Raw genomic sequence first — 13,855 nt, 5'->3', positions numbered from 1 at the left:
ACTTTATAAATGCAAATTCTTTCATTCTTCCTGAATTTGGCTCAACAGTGCATACCATTTTTCTCATTATATTTTTTCTTTCAACATTTTTTTCAAAGAAACAAATGTTAGCATTGGCTTACAATTTGGAGAGGTTTTGTAGCGAGGAGAGATTTGCAATGTGTGTTATATCATTGTTCTGCAGGTACAGATGGGTGAGATTAAAAGCAAAACCTAAATTATGAATCTGTGTGATGTTGTTGTCGTATAAATATAAGACAGATAGGTTCTTGCATGCAGAGAAGTCATCCTGAAACAGAAAAAAGCAAACTTGATTTTACAAAAAAACTCCATAAAAAACATTTTTTTAATGCAGTTTTACAAATCTTTCAGCTTCAAATATCTGCATATATGCACACTTTTGTTGTATTAAAACTGCAGAAATATGTATTCCTGTATGCTATACTTAAATTACTGAGAATATTTACATTACATATGTACTATTATTATTCATTTTAGTGCTTTAAAACTAAATCATTGCAGCACGGCCTTCCAACAAATTGTCCAATGGTAAGGCAATCAGCGCTCACCGTTATTCGGGAGTAAATCGGACAGTAACTTCTGGCGTCCACACATGTGCAGCTAAACATAGAAATTAGGACATTGCTGTCCAAGTTGCCCTGCTCCTCCACAAGCTTGGCGACACTGGTACCTCGCCAAGAGATTCGGCATTAAAATACACGAAGATCGTGAAGTTGTGATACTCACCCACTAAAGGGGTGAAGGATAAACCTAGCAATTACAGGCCAGTCAGTTTAACATCGGGCAAGCTTTTCGAAACACTAGTCCGGAAGAAAATTAAAAGCCACTTGGACAAGCATGGAATAATAAAGGAGAGCAAGCATGGATTTGCTAAGGGCAAATCGTGTTTGACTAACTTGATTGAGTATGTGGACTTTCAAAAAAGCATTTGTTAAAGTACCACATAATAGGCTAGTTAGCAAAATTGAAGTTCATGGGATAAAAGGGGCAGTAACAGCATTCATACAAAATTGGCTAAGGGATAGAAAACAGAGAGTTGTGGTCAATGGTTATTTTTCAGACTGGTATACAGTGGTGTTCCCCAGCGTTCAGTACTAGGACATCTGCTGTTTTTGATATACTTTAATGACTTGGACTTGGGGGTACAGGGCACAAATTTGAAATTTGCAGATGACACAAAACTTGGAAGCATAATAAACAGTGAGGAAAATAGTGATAAATTTCAAGAGAGCATAGACAGGCTGATTGAATGAGTGGACATATGGCAGATGAAATTCAACGCAGTGATGCATTTTGGTAGGAAGAATGAGAAGAGCCAATACAAGCTAAATGATACAATTTTAAAGGGGGTGCAGGAACAGAGAGATCTGGGGTTGTTTGTGCACAAATCTTTCAAGGTGGTAGGATAGACTAACAAAGCAGTTAATAAAGCATGTGGGATCCTGGACTTTATAAATAGAGGCACAGAGTACAAAAGCCAGGCAGTTATGCTAAACCTATATAAAACACTATTTTGGCCCCAGCTAGAGTAGTGTGTCCAATTCTGGGCACCTCACATTAGGAAGTACCCTTTCTCTTTGGAGAGGGTACACAAGAGATTTACTAGACTGGTTCCAGGGATGAAGGATTACAGTTACATGAATAGACTAGAAAAGATGGGGTTGTTCTCCTTAGAGCAGAGAAGGCGAAGATAGAATAAATAAAGAGAAACTGTTCCCAATGGCTGAAGGGTCGATAATCAGAGGACACAAATTTAAGATGATTGACAAAAGAACCATAGGCGACATGAGGGAAAAACTTTTTTTTTAAATGTATCAAGTAGATAAGATTTGGAATGCACTGCCTGATAGGATGGTGGAAACAGATTCAATAGTAGTTTTCAAAAGGGAATTGGGTAAATACTTGAAGAAGGAAAAATTGCAGGGATATGGGGAAACAGCGGGGATGTAAGACTAACTAGATTGCTCTTCGAAAGACCTGGCACAGACTCGATGGGTCGAATGGCATCCTTCTGTGCTGTACTATTCTATGATTCTAAGCACATACTTAATAGGCTGAAAATTCCAAGTTCTTAAATTCCGATTTGTTATTGTTGCATATGCTCAGTAAATGTGTGGAAATCAGGAAGTTGCTGTCCAGGATGCCCTGCTCCTTCACAAGCTTTGTGATACCTGTACCTCACTGATAGATTCGACATTAAAAGTCATAAAGGATGTGAAGTTGCTGTACTTACCCATGAGATACCCATTAAACATGCCAGAAAAAATTAGGGCTTGTCTATTCAAGCGCAAGAGAATTTTTAACAGTGTGATAATTCTTAATTAATACCAAACAACCTTGCTGGCACTGAAAATTTTCTTTTACAAGTGCGGAGTCTCATTCTTACAGTTTTTAATTATTGTTATGAATTTTTTTTTAAACTTTTTCTTTCTGTTGTTTTTATCTCTCAATCCCATCTTTCCCTTTCTTTATTTTGCTTTTTTATATGATTTTACATTGAATTAAAAATTCTAATTCATACTTCCTGGTTTAGACTTTGTGTCTCAGTGAGGATTCTTCAACCTGATTGTTTGAAGAGACACAATGGCCCTGAAATCCCGGCCTCGCCGGGTCCGTATGGAATATGTGTATGGACCCAGCGAGACCTCACAAAAGCCGGTTTTCGGCGCGCAATGTGCATGCGCTGAAAACCGGCTTTTCCGAACTGTCAAGACATCTCGACAGATCGAACGCACACCCGCAGGAACAACATTCGCACGGGTGAGATTGGGCTATTTACCCATCTCTTGCCCAGCGAATGTCCTTTAAACTCTTGCGCCTGGTAAAAGCAGGCGCATAGCCTACTTTTACCAATGTAAGAGTTTTAAAACATATAAAAATAAAATTAAAAAACACATTTTCATGTTAAAAACCCTTTCCACTAAGGTAAGTTTATTTTAAACCCTATTAAAGCGCAGGAAAAGAAGGCCTCCGACCGGAATCCAAGACGCCTCCAGGATCACCAGGTACATTCGTAGAGAAGTTTTGGGTCGGAGGAGTTTGTCCGAAGAAAGCCTCCGACCAGTATTTTAGGCCCACTGTTACTTTTCCAGCTAACACACACCACAGATCCCCTATAGAGGGCACCACATTCATTTGGATCTCTAATTATCGTAAGTTGCCATGCAAAAGCCCACAAAAGGTTTGTGGGCAGCTGTAAGCATAATGAATGGTGAGTGTACCTCCTTCACCTCTAACCACAAAATTCAGGCCATGATTACCAATATAGTAAGTTCCTGATCTACAGCATACTCTCAGGAGGAGGCACAATGGGAAGATATGCTGAAGATATTGCAGAATGTGGAGGATATCACAGAGATGGGACTAAACAACTTTGTGGAAGACCAATACACAAACCTTTTTCATTTTGTGTTGGAAGGACTATTTGGGAATGCCCTATAAATATTAATTAGAACATCTATTTGTTTTAACAATTGTCTATTTCCTATGTTTTGTGAATGTTTGGCGGAGGAGTGGCAAAAGGTCGTGGCGGAGATGCGGCGAATGTTTGTGGCAGAGGAGCGGTGAGAGATCGTGGCAGAGGTGTGGTAAATGAGGGTACGGGGCCCAGAAGAGCACGGGCCAGCCTACAGTGCGATATGTGTGCGCATAAGGTTCGTGCAGCAGTGCAGGCATTCTGGTTAATCCTTGCCACTGGATGAAGACCTAGCTCTGTCAAGCCCGTGTGGTGACTGATGCGCAACAGTCACCACACATTAAAAAAAATCCACGCACAGGCATCTTCCACCCCTTCCCTTTGTCCACTCATAAGCCGACCCAAGCATGGTCCGATTTTAAACAAAGACCTTCTGTCAATGTTTCAGGTTAATAACATGATTTAATAAGACCTTGAGGTTTTTCTGCAAGCTGTGGGTTTTGTTTCAATATGTGTTAGTGTTGTAACATTTCGCAGTCTCGAGTCTGAGATGTCATGGCTATTCCTCCATGAATTCTTTGTTAGCTTATACTGTCCCTATACAATTCCCACGTTCTCAACTTCAATGTCTCTATACATTTTTAAACATTCACAATATTGGCTGTGTAGCATAGATTTACTAGAATTATACCTGGACTCCATGGGTTAAATTATATGGGGAGATTACACAAACTAGGGTTGTATTCCCTAGAATTTAGAAGATTAAGGGGTGATTTGATTGAAGTTTTCAAGATATTAAGTGGAACTAATAGGGTAGATAGAGAGAAACTATTTCTGCTGGTTGGGGAATCTAGGTTTAGGGGACATAGCCTAAATATTAAAGCCAGGGCTTTCAGGAGCGAAGTTAGGAAACACTTCTACATACCAAGGATAGTAGAAGATTGATAGTGGGTCATTTGTTAAGTTTAAATCTGAGATTGATAGATTTCTGTTAACCAAATGCATTAAGGATATGGGGCAAAGACGGGTATATGGACTTAGGTCACAGATCAGCCATGATCTCATTGATTGGCGGAACAGGCTCGAGGGGCTAAATGGTCTGCTCATGTTCCTATGTTCCTAACGCTTAACTGTGATAAACAATATAGCAGCAGAAATCCTCAGCATATCTTCCCATTGTGCCTCCTCCTGAGAGTATGCTGTAGATCAGGAACGCGCAGCAATGCGAACCGCGGGGTGATGCCGAAGTCAGTGCTGGTTTCAGTAAGTCTGTGTTTATTTTAAGTTTGTTAAATCGCGCGGCGACACGAACCGCAGGGCGACGCGGAAGTCTGTGTTTATTTCAAGTGTTTCAAGTCGCGCGCGACACGAACCGCGGGGCGACGCGCAAATCAGTGTTAGCTTTAGTAGAGTCTGTTTATTTTGAGTTTGTTCAAAGTCAGTGTTAGTTTCAGTAAAGTCCGTGTTTATTTTAAGTTTGTTCAAATCGCACGACGACGCGAACGCGTAACGACACGGTAATACGAGGGGCAGCATGAAAATGGGTAATCAGTTGGATAAAACAACGGATGCGGATAGTCCGCTACAAAAGTTATGTGAGGAATTCCCTGAAAGAGCTGAAGACTTTAGAAAATTATCAGGAGCCCTGAACAAATTATTAGGAGATTACCAGTGGCCTCTAGGTGGCACTAGAAGCGTAGAGGTAGCAAAAAAAGCACAGGGATTGTCAAAAATTAAAAGATGCATCACTTCTGTCAAGTTGGCAAATAAATGCTATTAAATTGGGACTCTCATTGACAGAGGGAACACATGTTAAAACTGTAGATGTCTTAAAAAAAAAGAATGTGCGCACGAGAAACTTACTAAGAGATCCTCTGGGACCTCTGAGAAAGGTATTGACCGACTACGTAGTCAAATGGCTGGCTTTGTGTTAACCGAGGCTGATGATGAAATTGATGAGTGGTCACTGACTCAGCGCCCAACGGCGCCTCCCGCACCCCCTGGCCCCTTGCTCCAGTCCTCTTCCCAACACCCTCCACCTTACACTCCGGCGAGAGGAGTTAAAAATAACCCCATACCACCAAAGCAACAAACCCAAACTGACTCCTCATCCTCTGATAGCGATTCGGATCCCCAGTTCACAAGCAATATAGCCGAAAGGACCAGATCTCACACTCGAAAGGGCAGAACTATATCTCGATATCACAGACAGTCCCGTAAATCTTCTAGTCAATCTACCAGTCCAAGTTGTGAAAGACATAGCAAACACCCCCGCCGATCGAGACGCAGAACTGTCAAGCAGTCAGACAGCTCCGAAACATCCTCCGACCTAGAAATGATTTCCAAGATCCCAAAGTCCCAACACCAATTCCCTGTCAGACCAATGCCAAACCCTGATGCACAACAAGCTGCAGACCACCCCACTATAGATGTCTATGTGATCTTCGAACAACTATTTCAGTTTATAATGCAGAATCAAGGGACCTGTGGGCCTTGGTAAAGCAAACCTTGAGCCCAACTGAACACACCCAATTTCTAACTCACCTAGGACGTGCTACTCATGATGCATTGGTGGTTGCTCACCCTAACGATATCCAGGATCGCCTAAATGCTATCTTCAATTCTCTCACCACGACCCTTCAGAAGCCCATCAGTATGGCCACAGTATTAGAAACTAAACCCAAGCGTGAAGAAACTGCCGATTGAAATATACGGGAGTCAATCAGGAGATAATGCCTTCAGGGCAGGAGAGGATTCTCCTCAATTCTGCGCTATCCTACTTCAGTGCCTGCCCTATTCGATTGCTCACGCTATCCGGACAAATAATATGAATTGGGCAGATAACAGTAAAGCCCAGATGGAAAGGGCGGTTAGATATTATTGGCAGGAAAAGAAAGGGGAGGGGGGAGGTGCGCCCCCAACCCGGGTCAAGACTGAATACGTGACTAGAAAGGAAGAGCCATCTCGGGAGGAAGGACCAATAGAACCGCAGTGTTGCATACAGGATTGGATGGATAAGCAAGGATACGGTTATACTAAACAACCAAATGGCCCGAGCCCTGCTAATAAACCTCCCTATTGTCCCCGGCATGGTATGGGAAGAGGCCGGGACTGGGTAAGAGGAATTGACTGTTTTAATTGTGGGCAGGAAGGACATTGGAATAAAAATTGCCCCTACCGTCAGCATGGAAAAGGGCGAGGGGGGAGAGGAGGATCTTACACTAACTTCTCCCAGAACAACCCCTTTGGTCAATTGTCCCCCGATTGACTACGCAGCTTGATTGTGCAGGGATCCTCCCCGGACGACGAACCAATTCTAAATGAGAGGCAACCCTTTTTGATAGATACGGGAGCCTTCATGTCTTCTGTATAATCAAAGCTTAAACTCCCTGCCTCTACTGAAACACAGAAACTTTCAGGATTCCTGGGACAAGTCTCTACATTCCCGGTGTCAGAACCGGTTAAAATGAGTTACCAGAAAGAATCGGTGGATCATCGATTTGTTATCACAACCAATCTGGACTGTAACTTGATGGCTAGAGACCTCCTCTGCAAATTCCAGTTGCATTTGGAGTGTGGAGCTGATGGGATTATTGTAAAACAGGGAACCCTTAAGCGGCAGTATTATACCACTAGAACCCCTCAGTGGTGGTCTCTAGACCTGCCGCAGGCACCCTATCACATGACCCTAGCATACGATCCCAGTAGAAATGGGAAGACCTCTTCACTCCAGCAATCGATGTCCCCCATGCTCAGAGGCAGAGCAAAACCTCACCTTTGCTTGGGCCAGGCACCAGAGAACACACCAGTGCAGCACCTGAGGCACAGACCATCCATCACGACTGCGTGGCAATGATCCGACTGGAACGATCTAAAAATACCTTCCCAGCTCCAGTGGCAGGACTCCTGGGGAAGAAGATCAATTTCATAGGTACCCTTCCAGCGGTTGTGGCAGAATCGCGGGAGAGAAGGATCAAGGCAGTCGACCTCGAGGACAGAGGCAAGATGGCGTTCCTGCTGCAGCGAGGGACAGCGTGGTTGAAAAAAGAGCCCCATCACGCTAAAGATTTGGAAGTTATGGTGCGCCAGGCTATAGACGAGGCTGACCCTACCAGCCGGGATGTGCAAATACCTGACTATGTGGATCCTCATGTGTGGGCAGAGGACCACTCCCAAGTGGGTTATACTCCCATTGATCCGATTGAGATCCCAGTGCAGGGCAATGTGGACTGGCCCTCTATCCGACAGAACCCACTGAAATCACAGGCAATCCTAAACTGACCTTTCAGCACTGTACTGCAACTAATCCGACCTGTTTTCTTACTGAGCCACCCCAAGATGAGGAAGAACCCAGTCATGATTGTTTATCTTTAATTTAAGAGGCCACATCAGTTAGGGATGATTTAGTTGATGTACCAATGGAAGATCCAGACTGTATTATGTATGTTGACGGAAGTTCTTCTATTAATCTAGAAGGTACACGAATCTCAGGATACGCCATAGTAAAACAGGAGAATCAGGTCTTGGAATCTGCCGCTTTTGAAACCGCCTATTCTGCCCAACAAGCTGAACTATTCGCCCTCACCCGAGCCTGTATCTTGGCCAAAGATCTCAAAGTCAATATCTATACCGACTCTAGGTATGCCTTTGGGGTGGCCCATGATTTCGGACAATTATGGAAAAATAGGGGATTCCTAACCTCACAGGGGAATGAGATATCCCATAAGCAACTAGTATCTGATTTGTTGCAAGCCCTCATGCTCCCCAAGCACATTGCCGTTGTTAAATGTACCGTCCACACCACCGGAAAATCCCCGGTTGATATAGGGAACCACTGTGCTGACAAAGAGGCTAAACAGGCCTCTCGTGACCAACAGATGGTAGTGCCCAAAATGATGAGTCAGACTAAAATAAATCCTGCGAAGGATAAGTTAGCCTCGGAAAAACCAATGCCAACCATCCAAGATGTTATAAAAGCACAGGAGGACGCTCCTGAAAAAGATATAAAAGCACAGGAGGACGCTCCTGAAAAAGATAAACTGTTGTGGAAATATTATGGATGTACTTATGACAATGTTTCTAAACTCTGGACCACTCCCGCGGAACAGACTTGCATGTCTGACGAGTTGGCTCTATGGGTTATTGATTGTATGCATTTTGCTACTCATTGTGGAGCAAGAACCACGAGTGATACACTTTTGGCTACATGGTGGCACCCTAGACTCCAGGCGCTCGCCCAGAACATCAGTAGTCGTTGCCTGGTTTGCTAGCAACATAATCCAGGGAAGGGAGTCCCCTGTGATTGGGGTAAAACGCCCCTACCCGAAGGTCCCTTTGAAACATTTCAGTTGGACTATATTGAGTTGCAAAAAGTTCAGTGTTACAAATATGTGTTAGTAATAGTAGATGTGTTTAGCAGATGGATTGAAGCCTACCCTACCCTGGACAATAAGGCTCAAACTGTTATTAAGGTGTTAATGAGGGAAATTGTTCCTAGATATGGTATCTCAGCTCGACTGATGACCACCTATGTTCTTTCTCTGACTCAGGCTCTGCGACTAGCTCACAACCAGGTTCATGATGCTCACCTCGACCTCCCAGTTTTACCCGAATTGTCCCTCGTGGCACCAGGGAAGTATGGATTCGGAAGGGATTAGAGCCACAATGGGAGGGGCCTTTTCAGGTGTTACTCACTACCCCCACTGCAGTCAAGGTTGAGGGGAAAAGTGCCTGGGTTCACCTGCACCACTGCAAGCTCACCACCCTCTAACGAACCTATTTTACTGGTTATTCTAACTCCTGTTTCTGTTCCAGACTTCCTCTTCTCCATAGCTGAACAAGGCCGTTGGCATCCTAATTGGAACATGGACCAGTTTGAACTTTTACCCGTAGTGATAGACAGCCAGCTACACCGACGGTGACCTAAGAAGAGAGACGGGAAAACTGAACTCTTTTAATCAGCAAAATAATTGGACTATTTATCTGAATCCTGAGCCATAAGATGAAACTGTCTGTATGCCACAGTCTGTATAATAGTGTTGATATATGACAGTTTCGGCGCATGGGAGGGGAGACAGAGACGAGAGCTCCATGTAAACACCTTTTTGTACATGTCTTATGTTTATACGCAACATGGGAACTTTTCTAGATGTTGGGTGTGTTCACATTCCCTATACATTCCCTATACATTCCAAAGGGGGAATTCCTTTGCGCCCCGTTCCACTAACCCTAACTGAGACTGTCAGATGGATTCAGAGCCAAACTATCACGAGAGGAGGGGGGCCAATACAATACTGCTGAAGCTCTGGAGGGCATCACAGCTGAAATGGTAGCAATAAGGACCGTAGCATTACAAAACCGAATGGCCCTCAATTACCTGTTAGCTGAGAAAGGGGGAACGTGTGCCCTGATAGTGCAACATTCAGATCCTTACATTCCTGATAGTTCAGAAAACATAACCAATCTCGCTGATCACATAAGAAGGGAGGTGAAGAAGTTATCCACACCAGCAGAAGGATCTAGCTGGTTTGATTGGCTATCAGATGGATCTTGGAGATCCTATCTAATTGTTGGTTGCCTTAACCTTTGTTGTAAAGTAATGATGGCAAGGTTGGCAAACCCTCTTGTGGTCAAGGGCTCCCGAGTTATGATCCAACGAACTAAAGAACTACTCGACACTAACAACAATATGATTCAGGAAATAGAGTGTGAACGGATGAATGCGATACTCCTAGAATGATCCTAAGTGTTATCATGGAATGATAAAAGGGGGGAATGTGAATGTTTAAAAATGTATAGAGACATTGAAATTGAGAACGTGGGAATTGTATAGGGATAGTATAAGCTAACAAAGAATTCATGGAGGAATAGCCATGACATCTCAGACTCGAGACTGCGAAATGTTACAACACTAACACATATTGAAACAAAACCCACAGCTTGCAGAAAAACCTCAAGGTCTTATTAAATCATGTTATTAACCTGAAACATTGACAGAAGGTCTTTGTTTAAAATCGGACCATGCTTGGGTCGGCTTATGAGTGGACAAAGGGAAGGAGGGATCAAAAGAGATGGGCTGAGCTGGGATGTCACTCTGGCCCTATCTTGTTATCTTTTGCCGAAAATGTATAACCATCGTCCCTTTACAATGTAACGTCACTTTGTCCGTAGGAAGTGGGTGCGTTCGAACAGACTTGCATTCCTTCTGTCTGATAAAGTCCCCAATCGGGATTTGCTTTTTAAATAAAAGCTTGCTTTGTTTAAAGCACAAACGGTATTTGTTTCAGTAATTTTGCTGAACCAGATTGAGGTAAAAGAATCCAGAAATCAACAATATATCCTTCCTAAGGTGTGGTATCCAGAACTGAACACAGTACTTTTAGTGTGGTCTAAGCAGGGCTTTGTATAGCTGTAGCATGCCTTCTAACCCCTTGTTTTCTAGATATCGGCCTCTAGATATAAAGGCCAGCATTCCATTAGCCTTTTTGATTATTTTTTGTACTTATCCGTGACATTTTAACGATTTATGCACATGGACCCCAACAAACATACGAACAATGACAGAGAGGTAAAGACCAATGTTCCTTCTAATTTTGTTTGACCCTGTGCAACCCCTTTAAGGCATGCAGATGGCTTAGCAGGATGACCTTGAGCAAGCTCTGGAAATAGAAGGCCAAGCTGTAAACGGCAGCACCTCGGTATGTGCGGCAGCAGTCTGGGCTGGCTGACTGACAGGCATCGACAAGGGCAATGGAGGAGTGGCAGTGGTGGGAGTAGGAATGCTGTCATCCTGAGAGCAGGTTCTTGCTCCACTGACCCACTGCCACTCCCCCAGGTGGGGCCTCAGCATTCTGAGTAATCTGTTGAAGCACATATTTCTGGCCGGCTGCAACACCGTGAAAGCCCCAGTCAACAGTGGTAAACCCAACTACCATGGCAGCAGTCAGAGCTTGGGTGCCACCAAGCAGAGACAACATGAGAGCAATCTGAGCTTCCGCTGGAGCACAAAGACATTGGGTCGCTTCCACCTATGCTGCAATGGAAGCTACATCACCCATCATTTGCGCCATCATGTCTAGGTCGCCATGGTCTCTCTGGGAGAGTACCATCATTTCCAGACTGGAAATCTTGGGCTCCATGCTTTGCGAAGAGCCTCATGTAATGTTGGAGCCGGATTCCTCCAAGCTCACTGACATTGCTGAGAGGCTCTCTGGCAGCCTTGCCATTGCACCCTCATTTCCGTATGCATGCCCATCACCCATCTTCTGAAGTCCTCCCCATTGAAGTCCTCATCTGAGTCCTGTGCAGCAGAACTTGCCCTCTGGGGAGCTGGCCCCCGAACTAACCTTTCCCCCTGACCTTGCTGCAGCCCACTCAAAAGAACATAAGAAATAGGAGCAGGAGTATGTCGTTCGGCTCCTCAAGCCCGTTCCGCCATTCAATAAGATCATGGCTGATCTTCTACCTCAACTCCATTTCCTGCACTATCCCCATATCCCTGGATTCCCTTAATATCCAAAAATCTAGCGATCTCTGTCTTGAATATACTTGACGACTGAGCCCCCATAACCCTCTAGGGTAGAGAATTCCAAAGATTCATCACTCTCTGAGGGAAGAAATTTCTCCTCATCTCAGTCCTCACTTGTGCCTGCTGTTTCACCTTGTGCCGATCCCACTAGCCTCTAAAGTACGCGTAGTTTCCCACATTACAGTGACTACACTCCAAAAGTACTTCATTGGCTGTAAAGTGCTTTGTGACATCCGGTGGTTGTGAAAGGCATTATATAAATTTAAGTCTTTCTTTTGCTTTCTTTTAGTGTCAGTATCTGAGCTGGTGTCTGCAAGTGAGAGATGCAGTGACGCGGTATCTTCTTCCTTCTCCTCTTATCCCCCTCGCTCTCTGCAGTGACCTCGGGGACAGGCTGTTCAGGTGCTTAATGATTATCTGAAGGTAGAAAGGCACAAGAGTTGTGTTATGCTGAGGGCAGAGAGGGTGGGGAAGCCAAAAAATCATGCAAACAGCATGAGTAGCTTGAAAGTGAGTAAAGATTGTGGGCTGAGGGGGAAGTGGGATGTGAGAAGGATTAGGAATGAACATACTGTTGTTCTCCCCAAGGGGGTTAACATTGCCGGTGACCACAGTGCCGACGACCTGGCACCTACGATCTGGCGCCCAATAACATCCAGTATTCGACTCTCCAGCTGGCTCAGCTCTTCACTGTATGCCTGGCCCCCACCTGTCCATTCCTGCTTCTGGCAACTGTGAGCAACCTTAGCCTTAGCAAGAGCAAGGGAAGTGTGTCAGTGAGGGTGGGTGATGTGCCTGCCATAGTTGAATATCTATCATTGTGTGCAAGGTGTAAGACGTGGGAGTGAATGTTGATCGGTAGAGATTGTTGATGAGTGAGTGCTGGGAGTGTGATGCATTGAGCAATTTGTGCAACTTGTGGTACAGATGGTGGTATCTGGTATTTGCTGAAGCCTTCACTCACCTAGACCACCTGTGTGAGATCATTAAACTTCTTCCTGCACTGGATGTGGGTCCTGGGGACCACAGTGCTGCCCGTGACATGGTCTGCTATTTCCCTGTGGCAGGCTTGTGGTGGAGGCCTCCTGCTAGTTGACTGACATAGGACTGCCCACCCCGAACACCAATGCCTGAAGAGCTTCATCGGAGAACCTACGGAGTCTCTCCCTCTGTCTCCGATCAACCATGGTGGCTACAGATGTCTTCGAACTGTTGTTTGTTTTGCTGTTGGGGCAGCTGCAAACTGTGATAATGAGGTGTTGTAGCATTAATAAACCTCCCCTCTAAGTAGTGGAAAAAGCTTGTGGCAAACATGACCAGCAATTAGACTGCCCCGATATTGGTCCAGCATTTCAGTGTAACACCAATGAGCTTGAGTTTTTAGACTAGACATGTGAATCAGGAGTTTGCATGAATTTTGCATGAATCCTAGTCAATTTTCATGTGGCGCAGCTTAACCTTTTTTAGTTTTTAGTCTAAAAGACAGTCGAGCGTGGTGGTGAGGGGGGTGGGAGGGGGCGCGGGCGAGCGAGAGGGAGGGGGCGGTCGAGCGAGGGGGGGGTGGACGGTCAAGCGAGAGGGGAGGGGACGGTCGAGCGAGAGGGAGGGGTGAGGGTCGAGCGAGAGGGGGGTGGGACGGTGGAGCGAGGCGGGGGTGGGACGGTGGAGTGAGGCAGGGGTGGGACGGTGGAGTGAGGCAGGGGTGGGACGGTGGAGCGAGGCGGGGGTTGGGACGGTGGAGGGGGGGGTACAGTCGAGCGAGGGGGTGGGGGGAGGGTCGAGCGAGGGGGGGTCGTACAGTCGAGCGAGGGAGGGGGGTGCACGGTCCAGCGAGAGGAGGGGGGGTTTACAGTCGAGCGGTGGGGAGGTGGGGTGGAGGGGCAGTCGAGCAA

At 45.2% G+C, this 13,855-nt stretch overlaps 1 protein-coding gene across 5 annotated transcripts in view; it reads right to left on the bottom strand.

Annotated features, from left to right (window-relative positions):
* The window catches only part of ppp1r42 (protein phosphatase 1, regulatory subunit 42), a 223,005-nt gene that overhangs the window by 183,690 nt on the left and 25,460 nt on the right, over positions 1-13,855 (bottom strand). For all 5 annotated transcript variants that reach the window (XM_070875368.1, XM_070875387.1, XM_070875407.1 and 2 more), the window contains exon 4: positions 123-289. In XM_070875368.1, coding sequence (XP_070731469.1) covers positions 123-289 — 167 coding nt within the window. The remainder of the gene's footprint in view (positions 1-122; positions 290-13,855) is intronic.

Source organism: Pristiophorus japonicus, chromosome 1 (assembly GCF_044704955.1).
Source record: "Pristiophorus japonicus isolate sPriJap1 chromosome 1, sPriJap1.hap1, whole genome shotgun sequence".
NCBI lineage: Eukaryota > Metazoa > Chordata > Chondrichthyes > Pristiophoridae > Pristiophorus > Pristiophorus japonicus.
Note: the sequence above shows the minus strand (reverse complement) of the source record. Positions and strands in the feature narration are given on the sequence as shown.